The 15724-nt window shown below is 39.2% G+C and overlaps 1 protein-coding gene across 3 annotated transcripts in view; it reads right to left on the minus strand.

The window, feature by feature from the left end:
• Positions 1–517: 517 nt before the first annotated feature.
• ESPN (espin) overlaps positions 518–15724 on the minus strand; it is a 284273-nt gene continuing 269066 nt past the window's right edge. Inside the window, exons 13-15 of one of the 3 annotated variants that reach the window (XM_073603648.1) lie at positions 4431–4510; positions 4306–4317; positions 518–1591 (exon numbers count right to left, since the gene is read on the minus strand). In XM_073603648.1, the coding sequence (XP_073459749.1) occupies positions 1444–1591; positions 4306–4317; positions 4431–4510 (240 nt within the window). In that variant the 3' untranslated portion in view covers positions 518–1443. Of the gene's footprint in view, positions 1592–4305; positions 4318–4376; positions 4511–15724 lie in introns of those variants that run through there. The other 2 variants (XM_073603646.1, XM_073603647.1) reach the window with 2 other exon arrangements.

A 15724-nucleotide genomic window follows, 5' to 3' on the forward strand; every position in this document is an offset into this window, starting at 1 on the left:
GTGGGAAGAATGTTCCTTACATTGGTGGCCACTGGAAAGAATGTTCCTTACATTGGTGGCCAGTGGGACGAATGCTCCTTACATTGGTGATCAGATAGAAGACTGCCCCCTTACAGTGGTAGTCAGTCAGAATGCCTCTCTTAGTGGTTGATGAAAGAACACTGCCACCATGGCCTGGCCCTGTTGGTAAGTGGTGTTGGTTCCAGATCTATGCAGGCACCATCAGATAGGAGGTCAACTAACCACGGCTAAAGGAACCCCAAGCAACCTTTGGAGGAATCCTAGCTGAAAAAAGCTGGCCTAGAGTCCATAATTGTTACTAGGTGAAGGTAAAGGGTTTGCTAGTTTCATCAGAGTCCTCTCCATAATTGGCTACATTGGGAAAATCATAAAATGTCCTCAGATTCTTGTAATGGTGGTAACTGTCTTTCCACTAATTTGTATGCTTGCTTAAAAAACAAATTCTGCAATAGATGCCTTCAATGTTTTTACCTCTATAGTTCTTAGCCAGGGAATATGCGTTGGGTGTATACTATGTATTGGTTTTAACATGTAGTACATTTTGAAAAGGATGACATGAAAGCAATAATAAATACACAAAGCTTGGAAATGAATTTCTGAAACTTGAAGGGCCACTAGCCCTAAACACAAGATGATGGAGTGTTAAAAGTTCTCTTTCAGTTATGAAAAACATAAATGTAAAGCATCCAATCTGGGTCCAGAAGTGAAACGTCCTACTTCATTTCTCAGTCTCAAGTTTGGAAGAAAATTACAGGAGCAAAAGAGGGCGGGGTCTACATAAATGGGGTAGGGCTTCACAGGAACAGATTAGTATTGGGGAGACTAGCAATGGGGGGGGTATTTTTTTAACTTTTCCAGACTAATGATATTTTTCTCACGGGGACAGAGAGGTCTTCTTGGGTACAATGCATTATTTTATATTTCAAAAAAAGTTAAGATTTTCCTTAACGTGTTCCTACGTGTTAACTCTGGGAGGCGAAGTCGGCCTCCCGATCAGGTGATCACTATAATTGGCCGTCATAGCAATCACATGATTGGAAGCTTGTCCCATTGGCTCCTGATTGCAAACAGTTACCAAGAGCTGTCAGTGACCCTGTCCACGTGGGCCTTCAAGAACGCATTTAGAATCGGCTCGGGCGAAAGCTAATAAATAATTAGAGAAGCTACAATTGGAAGGCATGTAAACATGTTATAAATACTCAAATGATTATAGATACCCCCAAGCTGGAAGATGGTGAAATGCCAAAACACTCTTCAAAGGCTTAGTAACATCTGGAGTAACCATGGTACCTTGTAGCCCAATGACCTATGGTGTCCTCAGTGGGCCGCGTTATGGTGAAATGTAACGGTGAGCAGCGCTTATTGAACAGCTGACAATCTAAACTCGGATAGAAGGAGGCGAAGGGCAGGAATTGGTTATGTCTAATGTTTTGCTATGTCCCCTTTCTTCAGGATAATTTGCCTTTGCCATGGTGCTAATTTGGTCTCATCGTAACCCAATGTCCTCAGCTTTTCCGACTGCTCTTTCTCTCGAGCCGCTTCTTCTTTCTTTGCCTTTTCTTGTTCTTTCCTGAAATACAAAAAAAAAAGAAGGGCGTTGGTAAAATCGTGATGGATACACAAGTAAAGATGACAAAACACAACTGAGAATTCAATTAAAGAGTAATTCCACTTTTGCTGAGAAGAAAACAAACACCCCCCTCTGGGTACTGGATTTGTTTTTAACTGATATTTGTATAAATGACATTTCTTGGAGAGATTGTCCCACAATTAATGTTTTTACTTTATCCTCGCCATTTGAGGCAATATTGTGCATGTAGTGATTATGATTAGTGTACCATTAGTGATGTGGTGGTAAATCATTGACTAGACCCTTGGCACTACAATAATCCAAACTTAGAACCTTCCTGAACACCTACTGATAAAATTACTAACAAACAGATCTATTCTACATGTATATCCAGAACCCATATTGATTAGACACTGGGCAAACATTTTCTTGCCATATGCCCCCCCCCCCCCCCATGCAATTTCACTCTCCACCGCAACATCCCCCCAAAAAATGAACAAAAATGCACACACACGTAGACTTAACAAGAAAAAAAAACTCAGATCATTACAAAGGACCCCCCCCCTCCCTCTCCATCATTACACAGGACCCCCTCCCCTATACTACCAGTTTTATTACACAGGAACCCTCCCCCCTACTACCCCTATTATTACAATGGACCCCGCTCCTCCATAGTACTCCCATCATTATGCAGGCCCCCCCACCCCATACTATCCCCATCATTACACAGGACCCCCCCCCTTCTCCATCATTACACAGGACCCCCTCCCCTATACTACCCCTTCAATACACAGGAACCCTCCCCAACTACCCCTATTATTACAAAGGACCCCCTCCCCCATACTACCCCCATCATTACACAGGACCCCCCTCCTCCATAGTACTCCCATCATTACACAGGACCCCCTTCCTCCACAATACCCCCATAATTACATAGGCTTCATCCCCATACCACCCCCATCATTACGCAGACCCCCCCTTCTCCATCATTACACAGGACCCCTCCCCCATATTATCCCCATCATTACGCAGGCCCCCATACTACCCCCATCATTACACAGGACCCCCCCCCTTCTCCATCATTACACAGGACCCCTCCCCATACTACTCCCATCATTACACAGGACCCCTCCCCTATACTACCCTTTCACTACACAGGGACCCTTCCCCTTACTAACCCTATTAGTACAAAGGACCCCCCTCCTCCATAGTACTCCCATCATTACACAGGACCCCCTTCCTCCATAGTACCCCCATAATTACATAGGCTTCATCCCCATACTACCCCCATCATTACACAGGCCTCCCCACCACATACTATCCCCATCATTACACAGGAACCCCCTCCTTTATCAATACAAGAACCCCCAAATTCTAAACACACAGATCCACGTCCTGTCAGGGGAGAGGAGACCGATCGCGTGTTCCTAGTATATAGGAACACCGATCGGTCTCCTCCCCTAGTCAGTCCCATCCCCCCACAGTTAGAATCACTCCCTAGGTAACACATTTAAGCCCTTGATCGCCCCCTAGTGTTAACTTCTTCCCTGCCAGTGACATTTATACAGTAATCAGTGCATTTTTATAGCTCTGATCGCTGTATAAATGTCAATGGTCCCAGTCCCAGTCATGATAAAAATCACTGATCGCCGCCATTACTAGTAAAAAAATAAAAAAAATAAAAATGCCATAAATCAATAACCTATTTTGTAGGCGCTATAACTTTTGCGCAAACCAATCAATATACGCTTATTGCGATTTTTTTTTTACCAAAAATATGTAGAAGAATATGTATTGGCCTAAACTGAGGAAAAAAAAATATATATACATTTTTTTTAAATTGGGATATTTATTATAGCAAAAAGTAAAAAATATTGTGTTTTTTTTCAAAATTGTCGCTCTTTTTTTGTTTATAGCGCAAAAAATAAAAACCGCAGAGGAGATCAAATACCACCAAAAGAAAGCTCTATTTGTGGGAAAAAAATGATAAAAATTTCATTTGGGTACAGTGTTACATGACCACGCAATTGTCATTCAAAATGTTACAGCGCTGAAAGCTGAAAATTGGCCTGGGCAGGAAGGGGGTGAAAATGCCCGGTATTGAAGTGGTTAAACAGGACCCCCTCCCCCATACTACCCCTATTATTACACTGGACCCCTTCCCCTCCCTCCACAGACCCCCTTTACCCCCCCCTCTCCCCCCCTGTTGTCTCACTATGATAGTGTCCAGAGGATGTCAGGCAAACGCCAGGCACACCCCGCCGAACCCTCCAGCCAAGAAGTTCTTCAGAGGGCCGATGGTCTGTGGCTTGTTGGACATAATGAGGGAGAGGGGTTGGTGTGACTGTGCCCGGGACTGACAGACGCTATCCCTAGACAAGGTTTACCTTACCGAGGTGGCCGATCACCACACAGGCTGCAGACATAACACCCAACCAGTCACTAGTGCCCCCAACATTCAATTCCGCCCTCATCTCCTAAATGATAGCCAAATCCAATTATCAACCATTTGTGGGCAGGGTGGGTTTAAGGGGCAGATCAGCTGCTTTGGGCCCCACAACCATGGCTGGGCCCTTTTGCCTCGTGTTAAAGACAGCCATGTGTATATATTTGACTTTATTTCATCACACCTTCGACCCCCAGTGCCTGAAAACATATTGGGCCAAATAGATCAGGACCTCCAGATTCATTCTAGCCAGTTGATTAGCACTCACCGTTTATGTTCTCTGTTGCACGCAACGTTGAAGGAAAGAGAAAAAAAAGAATGGTTAAATACTGTAGAGATTGGCAAAAAAAAAAAAAATTCTCAGTGTAAAATTCCATTGTAATCACTTCTTACTTCTCGTCCTCCAGCTTCTTCCTCAGGATCTCTCTCCGCCATGCCGGCATGGTCGACAACCGTGCCGCCTCCTCCTGCTCCTATGCAAGAGGAACATCTCATAAATACAAAGCAATACCATCACATTCCATTCAAAGTATATTTAGACTTTCTCATCCAGTTGGATAAATATGTGTCACTTCTAGGAGAGGTCCTTCATATTTTAGGACCAGCGCCAGCTGATGGAGAAAAAAAAAAAAATGCGCCATCCATTATGAGTGTCACCTGACCCAATCAGTTTATTGTGTCTCTACATCTTCCAACTGCTAGAAGTAGGGTCATGCCTATGATCCATCACACAGACCTGTTTTCTTGTCACCAACATGGCAGCATAAATGTAGTACTATGCGGATATAGATAGGCGCCAGGCAAGGAAAATTACGGGAAGTATTTGATACATTTTCTCTAGCCACCAACATGGCAGCATACACACGCCACATGTATGCTGCCATGGACTGCAGTCAGCAAAGGAAAATTATGGCAAGCGTTTGATACAAATCTCTATTTTCCTTGTTCCAACATGGCAGCATACTACAGCATGTATACCACCATGGATTAGCCTCAGGAAAGTTTGATACAATTTTCCATTTTCCTTGATACAACATGTCAAGATACTACAACATGTACTGTATACTGCCATGGATTGGCCTCGGGAAAATTTTGGTAAGTACAGTATTTGAGACATAGTTACATAGTAGGTGAAGTTGAAAAAAAAGACACAAGTCCAACCTATGTGTGTGATTATATGTCAGTATTACATTGTATATCCCTGTATGTTGTGGTCGTTCAGGTGCTTACCTAATAGTTTTTTGAAACTATCGATGCCCCCCGCTGAGACCACCGCCTGTGGAAGGGAATTCCACATCCTTGCCGCTCTTACAGTAAAGAACTCTCTACGTAGTTTAAGGTTAAACCTCTTTTCTTCTAATTTTAATGAGTGGCCACGAGTCTTATTAAACTCCCTTCCGCGAAAAAGTTTTCACCCTATTGTGGGGTCACCAGTCCGGTATTTGTAAATTGAAATCATATCCCCTCTCAAGCGTCTCTTCTCCAGAGAGAATAAGTTCAGTGCTCGCAACCTTTCCTCATAACTAATATCCTCCAGACCCTTTATTAGCTTTGTTGCCCTTCTTTGTACTCGCTCCATTTCCAGTACAACATGTGCTGTATGTTGCCATGGACTGGCCTCAGGAATATTTTGGTAAGAACAGTATTTGATACAATTTTTTCCATTTGCCTTGCTCCAACATGGCAGCATACTACAACATGTAGCAAAATTTTGGGAAGTATAGTATTTGATTCAATTTTCCAATGTTCTGGTGCCAACATGGTAGCATACTACAACACGTACACTTCCATTGATTAAGAAAATGGAGAAAATTAAGGTAAGAATTTGAGACTATTTCCCAATTTCTGGGCAGCAAAATGGCAGCATACTACCAGAGGTATGTTGCCATGGACTGGCCTCAGGAAAGCAAAAATGATGGTAAAAAATTGATACAAATGACACACTCTAGGGATGACCAGTTTTTTTGGAGTGTGGCGTCTCATTCTCTTTCCATTAAGTGTGTACACTGAACCACGATGGGCTCTCTTAGCACTGACACCCAATGTGAATCAATGGAATATCACAGCTTACAGTTTGATTTATGAACAAAGAGGGTGGGCTTTAACACCCATATAAAATGCTGAGGTTTGATCAGGTAACTGTGGTTAACGTTTTTCTTACCAGAAAATTCTCCTACTGGGTGGGCTCAACACCCTCCAAAAAAGACCTACTCTACACTGTGCTGTATGGGCAACCTGTCCCCAGAATATACTTCTCCATGACAGAGCAGATTGTAAAGCAGGGTTTCTCAGTTACGGTTCCATGTTCCTCCAGAGGTTGCTAGGGGTTCCTTGAGCAGTTTCTGCCTCTCAGATAAGTTCCCACTGACAACTGATCTTTTTAGCTATCTGTAAGGGGGTAATTCCTCCCAATGACCACAAGTGTAAGGAGCATTCTTCCCACTTCCCATGAGTTGTAGATATAGTCATTTTTAGTAGGGGTTCCCTGAGACCGGAAAGTTATTTCAAGGGTTCCTCTGTGTTGAGAAGGTTGAGACAGGCTGTTGTAAAGACAGAAGCTGAAGGCTGCAGGCCATTGCTGCTGGAAATTGGATCAATGTTCAGGTGAGCTCATCATAATAGCAAATATTCGCACTTTGTAGAGATCAATGAAAAGGTATAATTCTTGATAGGTTCACTGTTATACCCTAAAAATGTAAACAAATTCTTTGGCAACAGGAATGCCCCGTACACACGATCGGATTTTCCGACAACAAAACCGTGGATTTTTGTTCGAGGGATGTTGGCTCCAACTTGTCTTGCATATACACGGTCACACAAATGTTGGCCAACAATTACGAACGCATTGACTTACAAGATGTACGTGATGTCTCCATTACGAACGCTAGTTTTAGAAGACCGAGCGCTTCCGGCTCGTACTTGGTTCTGAGCATGCATGGACTTTTGTTCGATGGACTTGTGTACACACGATCGTAAAGTCCGACAACAAACATTTGTTGAACCTGCTAGCCAACAGTCGGACTTACCGCCAACAAGCTCACATTCAACATTTCCCGTCGAAAAATCCGATCGTGTGTACGCGGCATTACTTTCCAGAAAAACAAATAAATTACTTTTTTTACATTGAAAAACAAAAACAAATGGCCAATATAATAGTACATAAATCACCAGTGTGAAAACAGTTATCATGAACTGTTGGTCCAGATTTTATTCAAGAAAATTTTGAAAATTTTTTGTAACAAAACCAACATATTATTTAGCATGTAAGTGCTGGTCTGTTTTACAGTTCTGAATCTCAGTGGTGTTGCCTGTAAAAATTCTGTTACCAGAGATCCTGGTAATTTGGCAGTTTTTCGATTCTCCTTTAATGTTGAATTGTTAAAATGATATTAAAGGAGTTGTAAGAGCAGAAGGTTTTTTATCCTAATGCATTCTATGCATTAAGATAAAAAGCCTTCCGTGTGTAGCAGCCCCCCTAATACTTACCTGAGCCCCATCAAGTGGCGACTGATGGATTTTTTTGGGGGGGGGGGGCAAAGAATACCACCCCCTTGGTCAGTTGGTGGTTAGTCAGGTGGGTCTATTGCACTTACCTCATCTATGGTGGGCAGCACTTCTCCCAGGCTTCACCGGCGGCTTCCCTTGCTCAGCGGCGGCGGCTTTCTCTTCCCCTTCTCTCCACAGGCATCGCGGCGGCTTCCGTTTCCTCCGTCCTTCTCAGCGGCCAATTGGAACTCTTCTCTAGTCGGCCAATCAGAAAACGAGTCTCAGACCTGCTTCTGATTGGCCGAATTGAGGATCAGTGTTTCAATAGCGAATATTCATTCGCTGTTGTAACACCTAGGTGGGCTCCTGGCGCCAATGCTCTGCGCCATGAGCCCACCCGATGTTGAAGCCTATTTGAGCCTCTGGCTCTAATCAGGTGCTTCAAAAAAAAACACCCCTTTATTCTTACCTGGGCCCGATCTTATCCAGTGACGTGCACAAGAGCAGCGACTCTCGCCGATGTCTCCCTCCTTATTGGGCAGATTGATAGCGGTGGGAGCCATTGTCAGTCAACTCCAGTGACATGGAAGCCAGGACTCGGAGTCTCTGTCAATGGACGCAGCAGCAGGGCTCGGGAGCGAGCAAACTCAAGTGCCCCCATGGAAAGCAGCCGGGAGCCAGGAAGTGGAGATTCGGGGCTGCACTGTGCAATTCCATTGCACAGAGCAGGTAAGTATAGAGATGTTTGCTATTAAAAATAAAAAATAAAATGTCCTTTACAATTACTTTAAGGGCTTTTTTGTTTGTTTGAAATAACAAACATTTTATACTTACCTGCTATTTGCAATGGCTTTGCACAGAGTGACCCCAAGCCTCCTTTTCTGGGACCCCCTCTTCACGCCGGGACTCCTTAGCTCCTCCTCTTTTCTGTGTGCTCCCATAGCCAGCTGCTTGCTATGGGGCACATGTGCGAGCTCAATCCAGATCCGGGCTGTGTGTGCTCATAGACATTCACAGCGTGGCTCAGCCTCGCCCCCCCCCCCCTGCACCCTCCTCTTATGATTTGACTGACAGCAGCAGGAGCCAATGGCTTCAGTTGCTTTCAGCCAAGCATGTGAGAGCACAGAGAGGGGGGATAAGAACTTTGCTGGATCGATAGAGGTAAGTGTTAGTGGGGGGAGCACTGCTATTGTAAGGTTTTTGACATTGTTACATTGTTACAAGTCAGAAGGTTTTTTTTTTATCTTAATGCATTCTATGCATTAAGATAACAATTCTTCTGTGTGAAGCAGCCCCCCTCAGACCCCCCAAATACTTACCCGAGTCCCATCTCTGTCCACGATTGTCTCAGCCGCCCGGGACTCTCCCTCCTGATTGGCTGAGACACAGCTGCAGTCAAAGTCAGTTAGCCAATCAGGCTAGGAGAGAGAGGGGGCGGGGCGGAACAGCAGTCTGAATGGACACAGGGAGCTATGGGCTTACTGTAGGGGAACCCAACAGGAGGGAGGGGCCATAAGCTCCGGCCAGGGACCCGAGAAGAGGAGGATCGGGGGGGCTACTTTGTGCAAATCCACTGCAACAGAGCAGTTAAGTATAACATGTTCGTTATTTTTATAGAAAAAAAAAGGAGACTTTACAACTAGACATGTGCAATTCGTTTAGTTTCCGAATTCGTTTTTCGACAAAATTCGACAAATTCGTTAATTCGGAAACATTCAAATTAACGAAAACCCATTTGACGCATTTTTCCGAAAATTTGTAAATCCGTAAATTCGAACATGTGAAAATTTGAAAATAAGAACGAAAATCCGAAAATAAGAACGAAAATCCGTAAACCCGAAAATCCGACATAATAATAACTAACTAATAATAATAACTATTACTAACTATTAAATTATAGGTATTGGAATTTCCTTTCAAATTTGGCTGTTAGTGAACGTAACGTATACGAATTTATCCGAAGTTATGAATTATCCGAAATAATGAATGCTGCATCTAAATGAATGGAACGTAACAAAATAATAATAATAATAATAATTAATAATAATAATAAAAGCATATTATTATTATTATTATTATTTATTAATCTTAATTTGTTCCGTTCCATTTGTTTAGTTTAGCGGCATTCGTTATTTTGGATAATTCATAACTTCGGATAAATTTGTATTCGTTACATTTTTTTCACCTTCCTCTGGATCAACCATGGGTATAGGATTGGGTATATAGGATTGTATGATATATTTTTTTTTATTTTTATTTTTTTTCTTATGGTTGAACTAGATGGACTTGTGTCTTTTTTCAACCTGACTAACTATGTAACTATGTTCATAAACAGTCAAATTTGAAAGGAAATTCCAAAACCTATAATCTAATAGTTAGTTATTATTAGTTAGTTATTATTATTTTGGTTACCGAACTTTGGAACTTTAGAATTTTCAAACTTACAAATTTGCGAAAGTTCGAATTTACGAATACCGCATCTAAACAAATGGAAAATAAGGAATTCAAATTTTTCTGATGTTATGAATTTATTTGAAATAATGAAATTCGATCATAAAGAATGACCCGAAAAAAAACCAAAAAAAATTAAATAAATGAAACGAAATGGAACAAATTTTTCGGCAGTGCATATGTCTATTTACAACCACTTTAATGCAGAAAATTCACTAAAGTAAAAAAAAAAGTTTAGACTTTAGAACTACTTTTAAGTGGAACTCCAGCCAAACCTTTTTCTTATCAAGTTTACATAAACTGTGCAAGGGTTGGATCCCCTTATATATTACATATAGATACGACGTTGGTCATAATGGTATTTTATTCACAGTTTAGCACATCTTAAATCATATTATTAAGAAAAACCAAAAACACAAGATTGTTAGTCTTATAGAACTTTATTATGCAGCTAAAACAGTTGAAACTGCACACAGACAGATATACTTGAAGAACAAACGGCATACTCAGCCAGAGAACAGATCTGCATTTCAATGACAGAAGCCTGCTAATGCCTCAGTGAATAGAAAACACTGCACAGAAAAAAAAAGTAATATTGAAGGAAGAAAAAAAAAAAAATCGACACACAAAAAGAAAATTAAACAGATCCATGCCAAAAAAAAAAGAATAAAAAAAAGGTCTCAAGCCCACATTTTACATTTATATTGTAATTTTAGGATATTTTAAAGAAGAACCCCATAAAGCAAGAATTTTAATTCTCGACCAAATTTTAATTTATTTTTGATTAATTTTAATAATGATTAATAGAATGATTAATGTGACAGACTCACCCAGGACAGAGGCTTTTGGAGGGGACCGAATGCTAGCCTCTTGCCTACCGACTATGGGCCCTGGCATTTGAGGGAGCTACAAGCATTTAGGAAGGTCTTCTGTTATGTAATGCAAAAGGACATTACTAAGGAGGCCATGATGGTCTCTGCATGCTTGGGACCCATATAACAGATGTATGTGAAAGGAATGCTGATTAATGAAATCTGGAAAGCCCTGGGTCTCCTGTTGTCTACTAGTGTGGCTTCTAAGAGTATTTCACCCATTGTCATTTGTGCTAATTAACCCTGCTATTGTATGAAGGAGTTCTGTGTTGATGCTTCTGATAATGTGTATTGTATAGTCAGCGAACTAGGAGACGTGAAGTCTACCCTAAAAGGTCATATCTCTGAGTCACCTAGTCTGGGTAAATGATTAGATAATTAAGTTATGTTAATTAGGTTTCTGGTCACAGTTTTTATTGTAAGCCTGCTGTATATATTTGTGTGTCATCTCAAATAAATCAGTCCATGTTCAGCAACTAAACAAGTATCGTCTTGTTTTGTGCTTGTGAGCGGTTGGAATATTTGATATCTATATTCAGACTGGGAGGAAGTGGTATATGACGAAAGCACTCAAGCGGAGTGTGGGACATTTTGTTACAATTACATTTTGAATTTAAGAAAAAACACATGTGAACATTATTAATCAATGGCTCTTAGTCCAATCAGGGGACACTATGGGAGAGATTTACTAAAAACTGAAGAGTGCAAAATGGTGCAACTGGTGCAGCTGTGCATAGGAGCCAATCAGCTTCTAACTTCAGCCTGTTCAGTTAAAGGGGAACTGCAGTCTCCTCACATAATTTGAAATAAAAACAATCTTTGCCATTATGAAGCTTCCCTCCAACCACTTTGCATATTATTATTTTATATATACTGCGATTCTGTACTTGCCAAATAGGCTTCAGAAATCTCCCTCTACTGAGTCTGGCTGTAGCCATTTTTACTGTGGGCAGCTGAAGCTGCTGCCTGTTCACTTCCTGGATTTACACAGACAGAGGCACACCTCCAGCTCTGCAGCTCTCATTGGCCCTCCTATGACTCACCCCCCTTCCTGGCAAACTCTCAGGAGAGAGGGAGAGAGAGCTGTGCATGATGTCATAAGCCTAGGCCAATGACTAGACAAGAAACAGGAAGTGAGCTGTATAAAATATTTACTGGCAGAAAAAAACATTTTTACTATCCAAAGGTAAAACAACAACAAGGGCAGAAGTTTGAGTGGATGGAAAGATGAAAACATGACTGAAGGTCCACTTTAAGCTTTGACAATAAAATCTGGAAGCCGATTGGTTACCATGCACAGATGCACCAGATTTTGCTCTCTCCAGTTTTAGTAAATCAACGGCCATCCGTATGGAGTTTGTATGCTCTACTTGTATTTGGAGGGCTCCTCCCATAATTCCAAAATGTTTGGGACTGCTAAAGGACTTCAATTCAAAATGAACATTGCGCTCCTTTGGAGGTCAGGGATTGACTGTAAACGGTTCTATGCACTATCTCTGGCAATCAAGTGTCTAAAATTAAATCTTAGCGACTACAGTAGATTATGGATTATCTGAAATTAAAATAGAATAATTTAAGAAAATGTTTACAGTAAAGCCTTGGTTTGAGAGTAACTTGGTCTGAGAGCGTTTTGCAAGACAAGCAAAATTTTTGATTGATATACAAACGATGTCTTGATATACAAGTAGCGTCAGGTCACAACCGAGTATAAAAGAGAAAAGCGCCTCTAAGTGTAGCAATATGGTTACATTTAATGAAGATACAACATTTAGCAACATATTGCTACAATTTGATATACAAGTGCTTTGGATTACAAGCATGTTTCCGGAACGAATTATGCTCGCGATCCAAGGTTTTACTGTATTCCATTTCAGTTTTTCCCCTTTTTAAAAGAAATATTTAAAAAAAATGAAGGCGGGGAAAATTTCACTCCCCCCAATTATTTATTTATTTATTTATTTATTTTTCTCTCTTTTTAACTTTTCCAGTTCTTTTTCTTGAAGTTATATTATCTTAAGTTGAATCATGTGTATCAGTCATTTAGTTACGCTCTATATGAGTAATATTTATGAATTTTTTGCCCATAATTAGTAATCTTATATTTCAATGACTGTAATTCTTCCTTTCTATTTGAAATATTAATAAAAACTATTGAAACAAAAAAAAATGAAGGCAGAAATTTTCTACTGTCATAAATAAATCAGAATAATTTGAATTGGTTTCCAAAACCAGAAAAACATATTTAGTGTTTAGAAGCCAAGGACACATCATTTTATCATATGTTTAACTGGCTCCTCAGTTTGGATTTGTCAATGAGTAGTTAAAAACTGTGAATTAATCGTTACTTTTTATCTCCTTTCTCTTGTTCCTCTCCTTTAACCCATTTAGGCATCCAATGCAAATGTCTGGCCTGATAGCTTTTGGGGGCACCCATGCATGAGCTAACCAACTGCTGTTAGCTATTTTTCCCCATAAATAATGATAAAAAAAAATGAAAAAATTACTAAAAATAAAATTGTGGATCAACTATCAACATGGTAACGTTCTAGATTTAGGAGATTGGTTGGTGGCATCAAAAACTGACACCTCCAACAGTTTGCAGAAAACAATAATGGCAAAACACATACAACCTTTAAAAAATAAAAAAAAAATTAAAAAAATGGTCCTTACCGGTCCCAATTAAAATATTTAAATTTTAACCTAGAGTATTTTAAAGAAAATGGCAAACATACAACTTTCCTACTGACCCCTATTAAAAAAAAAATTACCAAATCTTGACTTGGTAAAATGAAGTAGAATTCAGGAAACAATAAATATTGGGCCGCAGATGTTAAACACTGTTGCCCATACTTTTTATCAGTTTTGTTTTTCTGGCTTCTAGGAAACGTTTAAGCTTACTTTTTTTTATTACATACAGGTAGGTTCTATGAATTGCCATGTTTAAAATATTTAAGAACCAATATTAAATAATATTAAAAAATTAAGAAAAAAAAACACTTTTTTATCAAGAATTTTTAAGTTGTATACATCTGTTTCAAATGTCTAATTTTGAGTCGTATAACAGTTAGGAAAAATAGTTACCCATTTTTCAATTTTAACCGAATTAGAATATTTCAAAGGAAATGGCAAACATACAACCATAAAAAATAAATCCTTCCTACTGTCCTCTAAAAAAACTAACCAAATCGTGACTTGGTAGAATTCAGGAACCCATAAATAATGGGCCAAAGAGGTTCAGCACTGTTGCCTGTACTCCTTTAAAAAATGTTTGCAATGTATGCCTTCTAGGAATTGTTTAAGCTTATTTTTTATTACAAAAGTTCTATGAAGTATCATGTTTGAAAGATTTATATCTAAAATATAGTGGTGCACCGTAATGAAAATTCCAGCGCAGAAACCGAAAAATTCAGGATGCACTTGGCCGAAACTGAAATTGACGGTTTTAAAAGAATATATAATTTTTTTTATGAATAATTGTATTATATTTTAATTTTTAATTACGGTAATATCATGATGTTGAATGAATATGCATTTACTGTCAGCCATTATCGGCACCTTTTGAAGCAGTGTTAAAAATCCCGTTTACTGCATTTTTTGGTGCATATTTTGGTCAGTTAAAAAAAAAAAAACACCAAAAACGCACCTCCCTATTGAAATGCACTGAAAACGCAGCAAGAACGCATCAAAAATGCACCCACGTTGCATTTATGACGCATTTTTTGAGTCACATGACCTATGAAAAAAACACACCATAAGCACAAGTGTTTTCGACAACCAGTATCAACATCTTTTTTTTTTTTTCCCGGCACAAAGCTGAAAACACTATTTTTGCCGATAATTTTCGGCGGCCAAAATTTCGGTGCATTACTACTAAGGACCAACATTAAATAATATACTACAAAAGTTTAGAAAAAAAAACACTTTTTAACAAGATGATTCAAGCCCCCAATATAATCACCCGTTTTTCAATTTTAACCTAATTAAGGAAATTGCAAACATACAACCATGAAAAAAAAAAAGAATCCTTCCTACTGTCCCCTATAAAAATAAAAACTGATCAAAATCATAACTTGGTAACATAAGGTAGAATTCAGGAACCGATAAATAATGGGCCAAAGAGGTTAAGCACTGTTGCCGGTACTCTTTATACTTTTTTTTTGCAATATCTGGCTTGCAGCAATTGTTTAAGCTTATTTTTTATTATATAGGCTCTATGAATATTCATGTTTAAAAGATTTATGTCTAAGAACCAACATTTAAATAATATACTACATAAAATTAAGAAAAAAAAAAACGTTTTTAACAAGATGTTAAGCACTGTACTCTTTATACATTTTTTTTTTTTTTTTGCAATATCTGGCTTCCAAGCCCCAAACATCACTTTTTAGTGTCTAATTTTGAGGCTAAAAAAAAATTACAAATAATAACAGTTAAAGAAAATCGTTACCCATTTTTCAATTTTAACTTAGAGTATTTGACAGGAAATGGCAAATACACAGCCATTAAAAAAAAAAAAATCCATACTGCAGTGCTGTTCCCCAATAAAAAGAAACGAAGCAACACCTGACTTGATAAAATTAGAATTTAGGAACTCATAAAGATATGAAGCACTGTTGCCCATAGTCGTTATCATTTTTTTTTTTTTTGCCCATCTGGCTTCTACGAATTGTCTAAGCCTACTTTTTATTATACAGATTCTATGAATACTCATGTTTAAAAGATTTATGTTTAAAAAGCAACTAGTATAAAAGTTTAGGGAAAAAAAAGAAAGTTTTTTTTATCAAGATATTTCAGGCCCCGCACATCAGTTTCTAGCATCTAATTTTGAGTCGAAATGAATAATACAAACTATAACAGAGAAAAATAGTTACCCACTTT

Source organism: Aquarana catesbeiana, linkage group LG10 (assembly GCF_042186555.1).
Source record: "Aquarana catesbeiana isolate 2022-GZ linkage group LG10, ASM4218655v1, whole genome shotgun sequence".
NCBI classification, from domain to species: domain Eukaryota; kingdom Metazoa; phylum Chordata; class Amphibia; order Anura; family Ranidae; genus Aquarana; species Aquarana catesbeiana.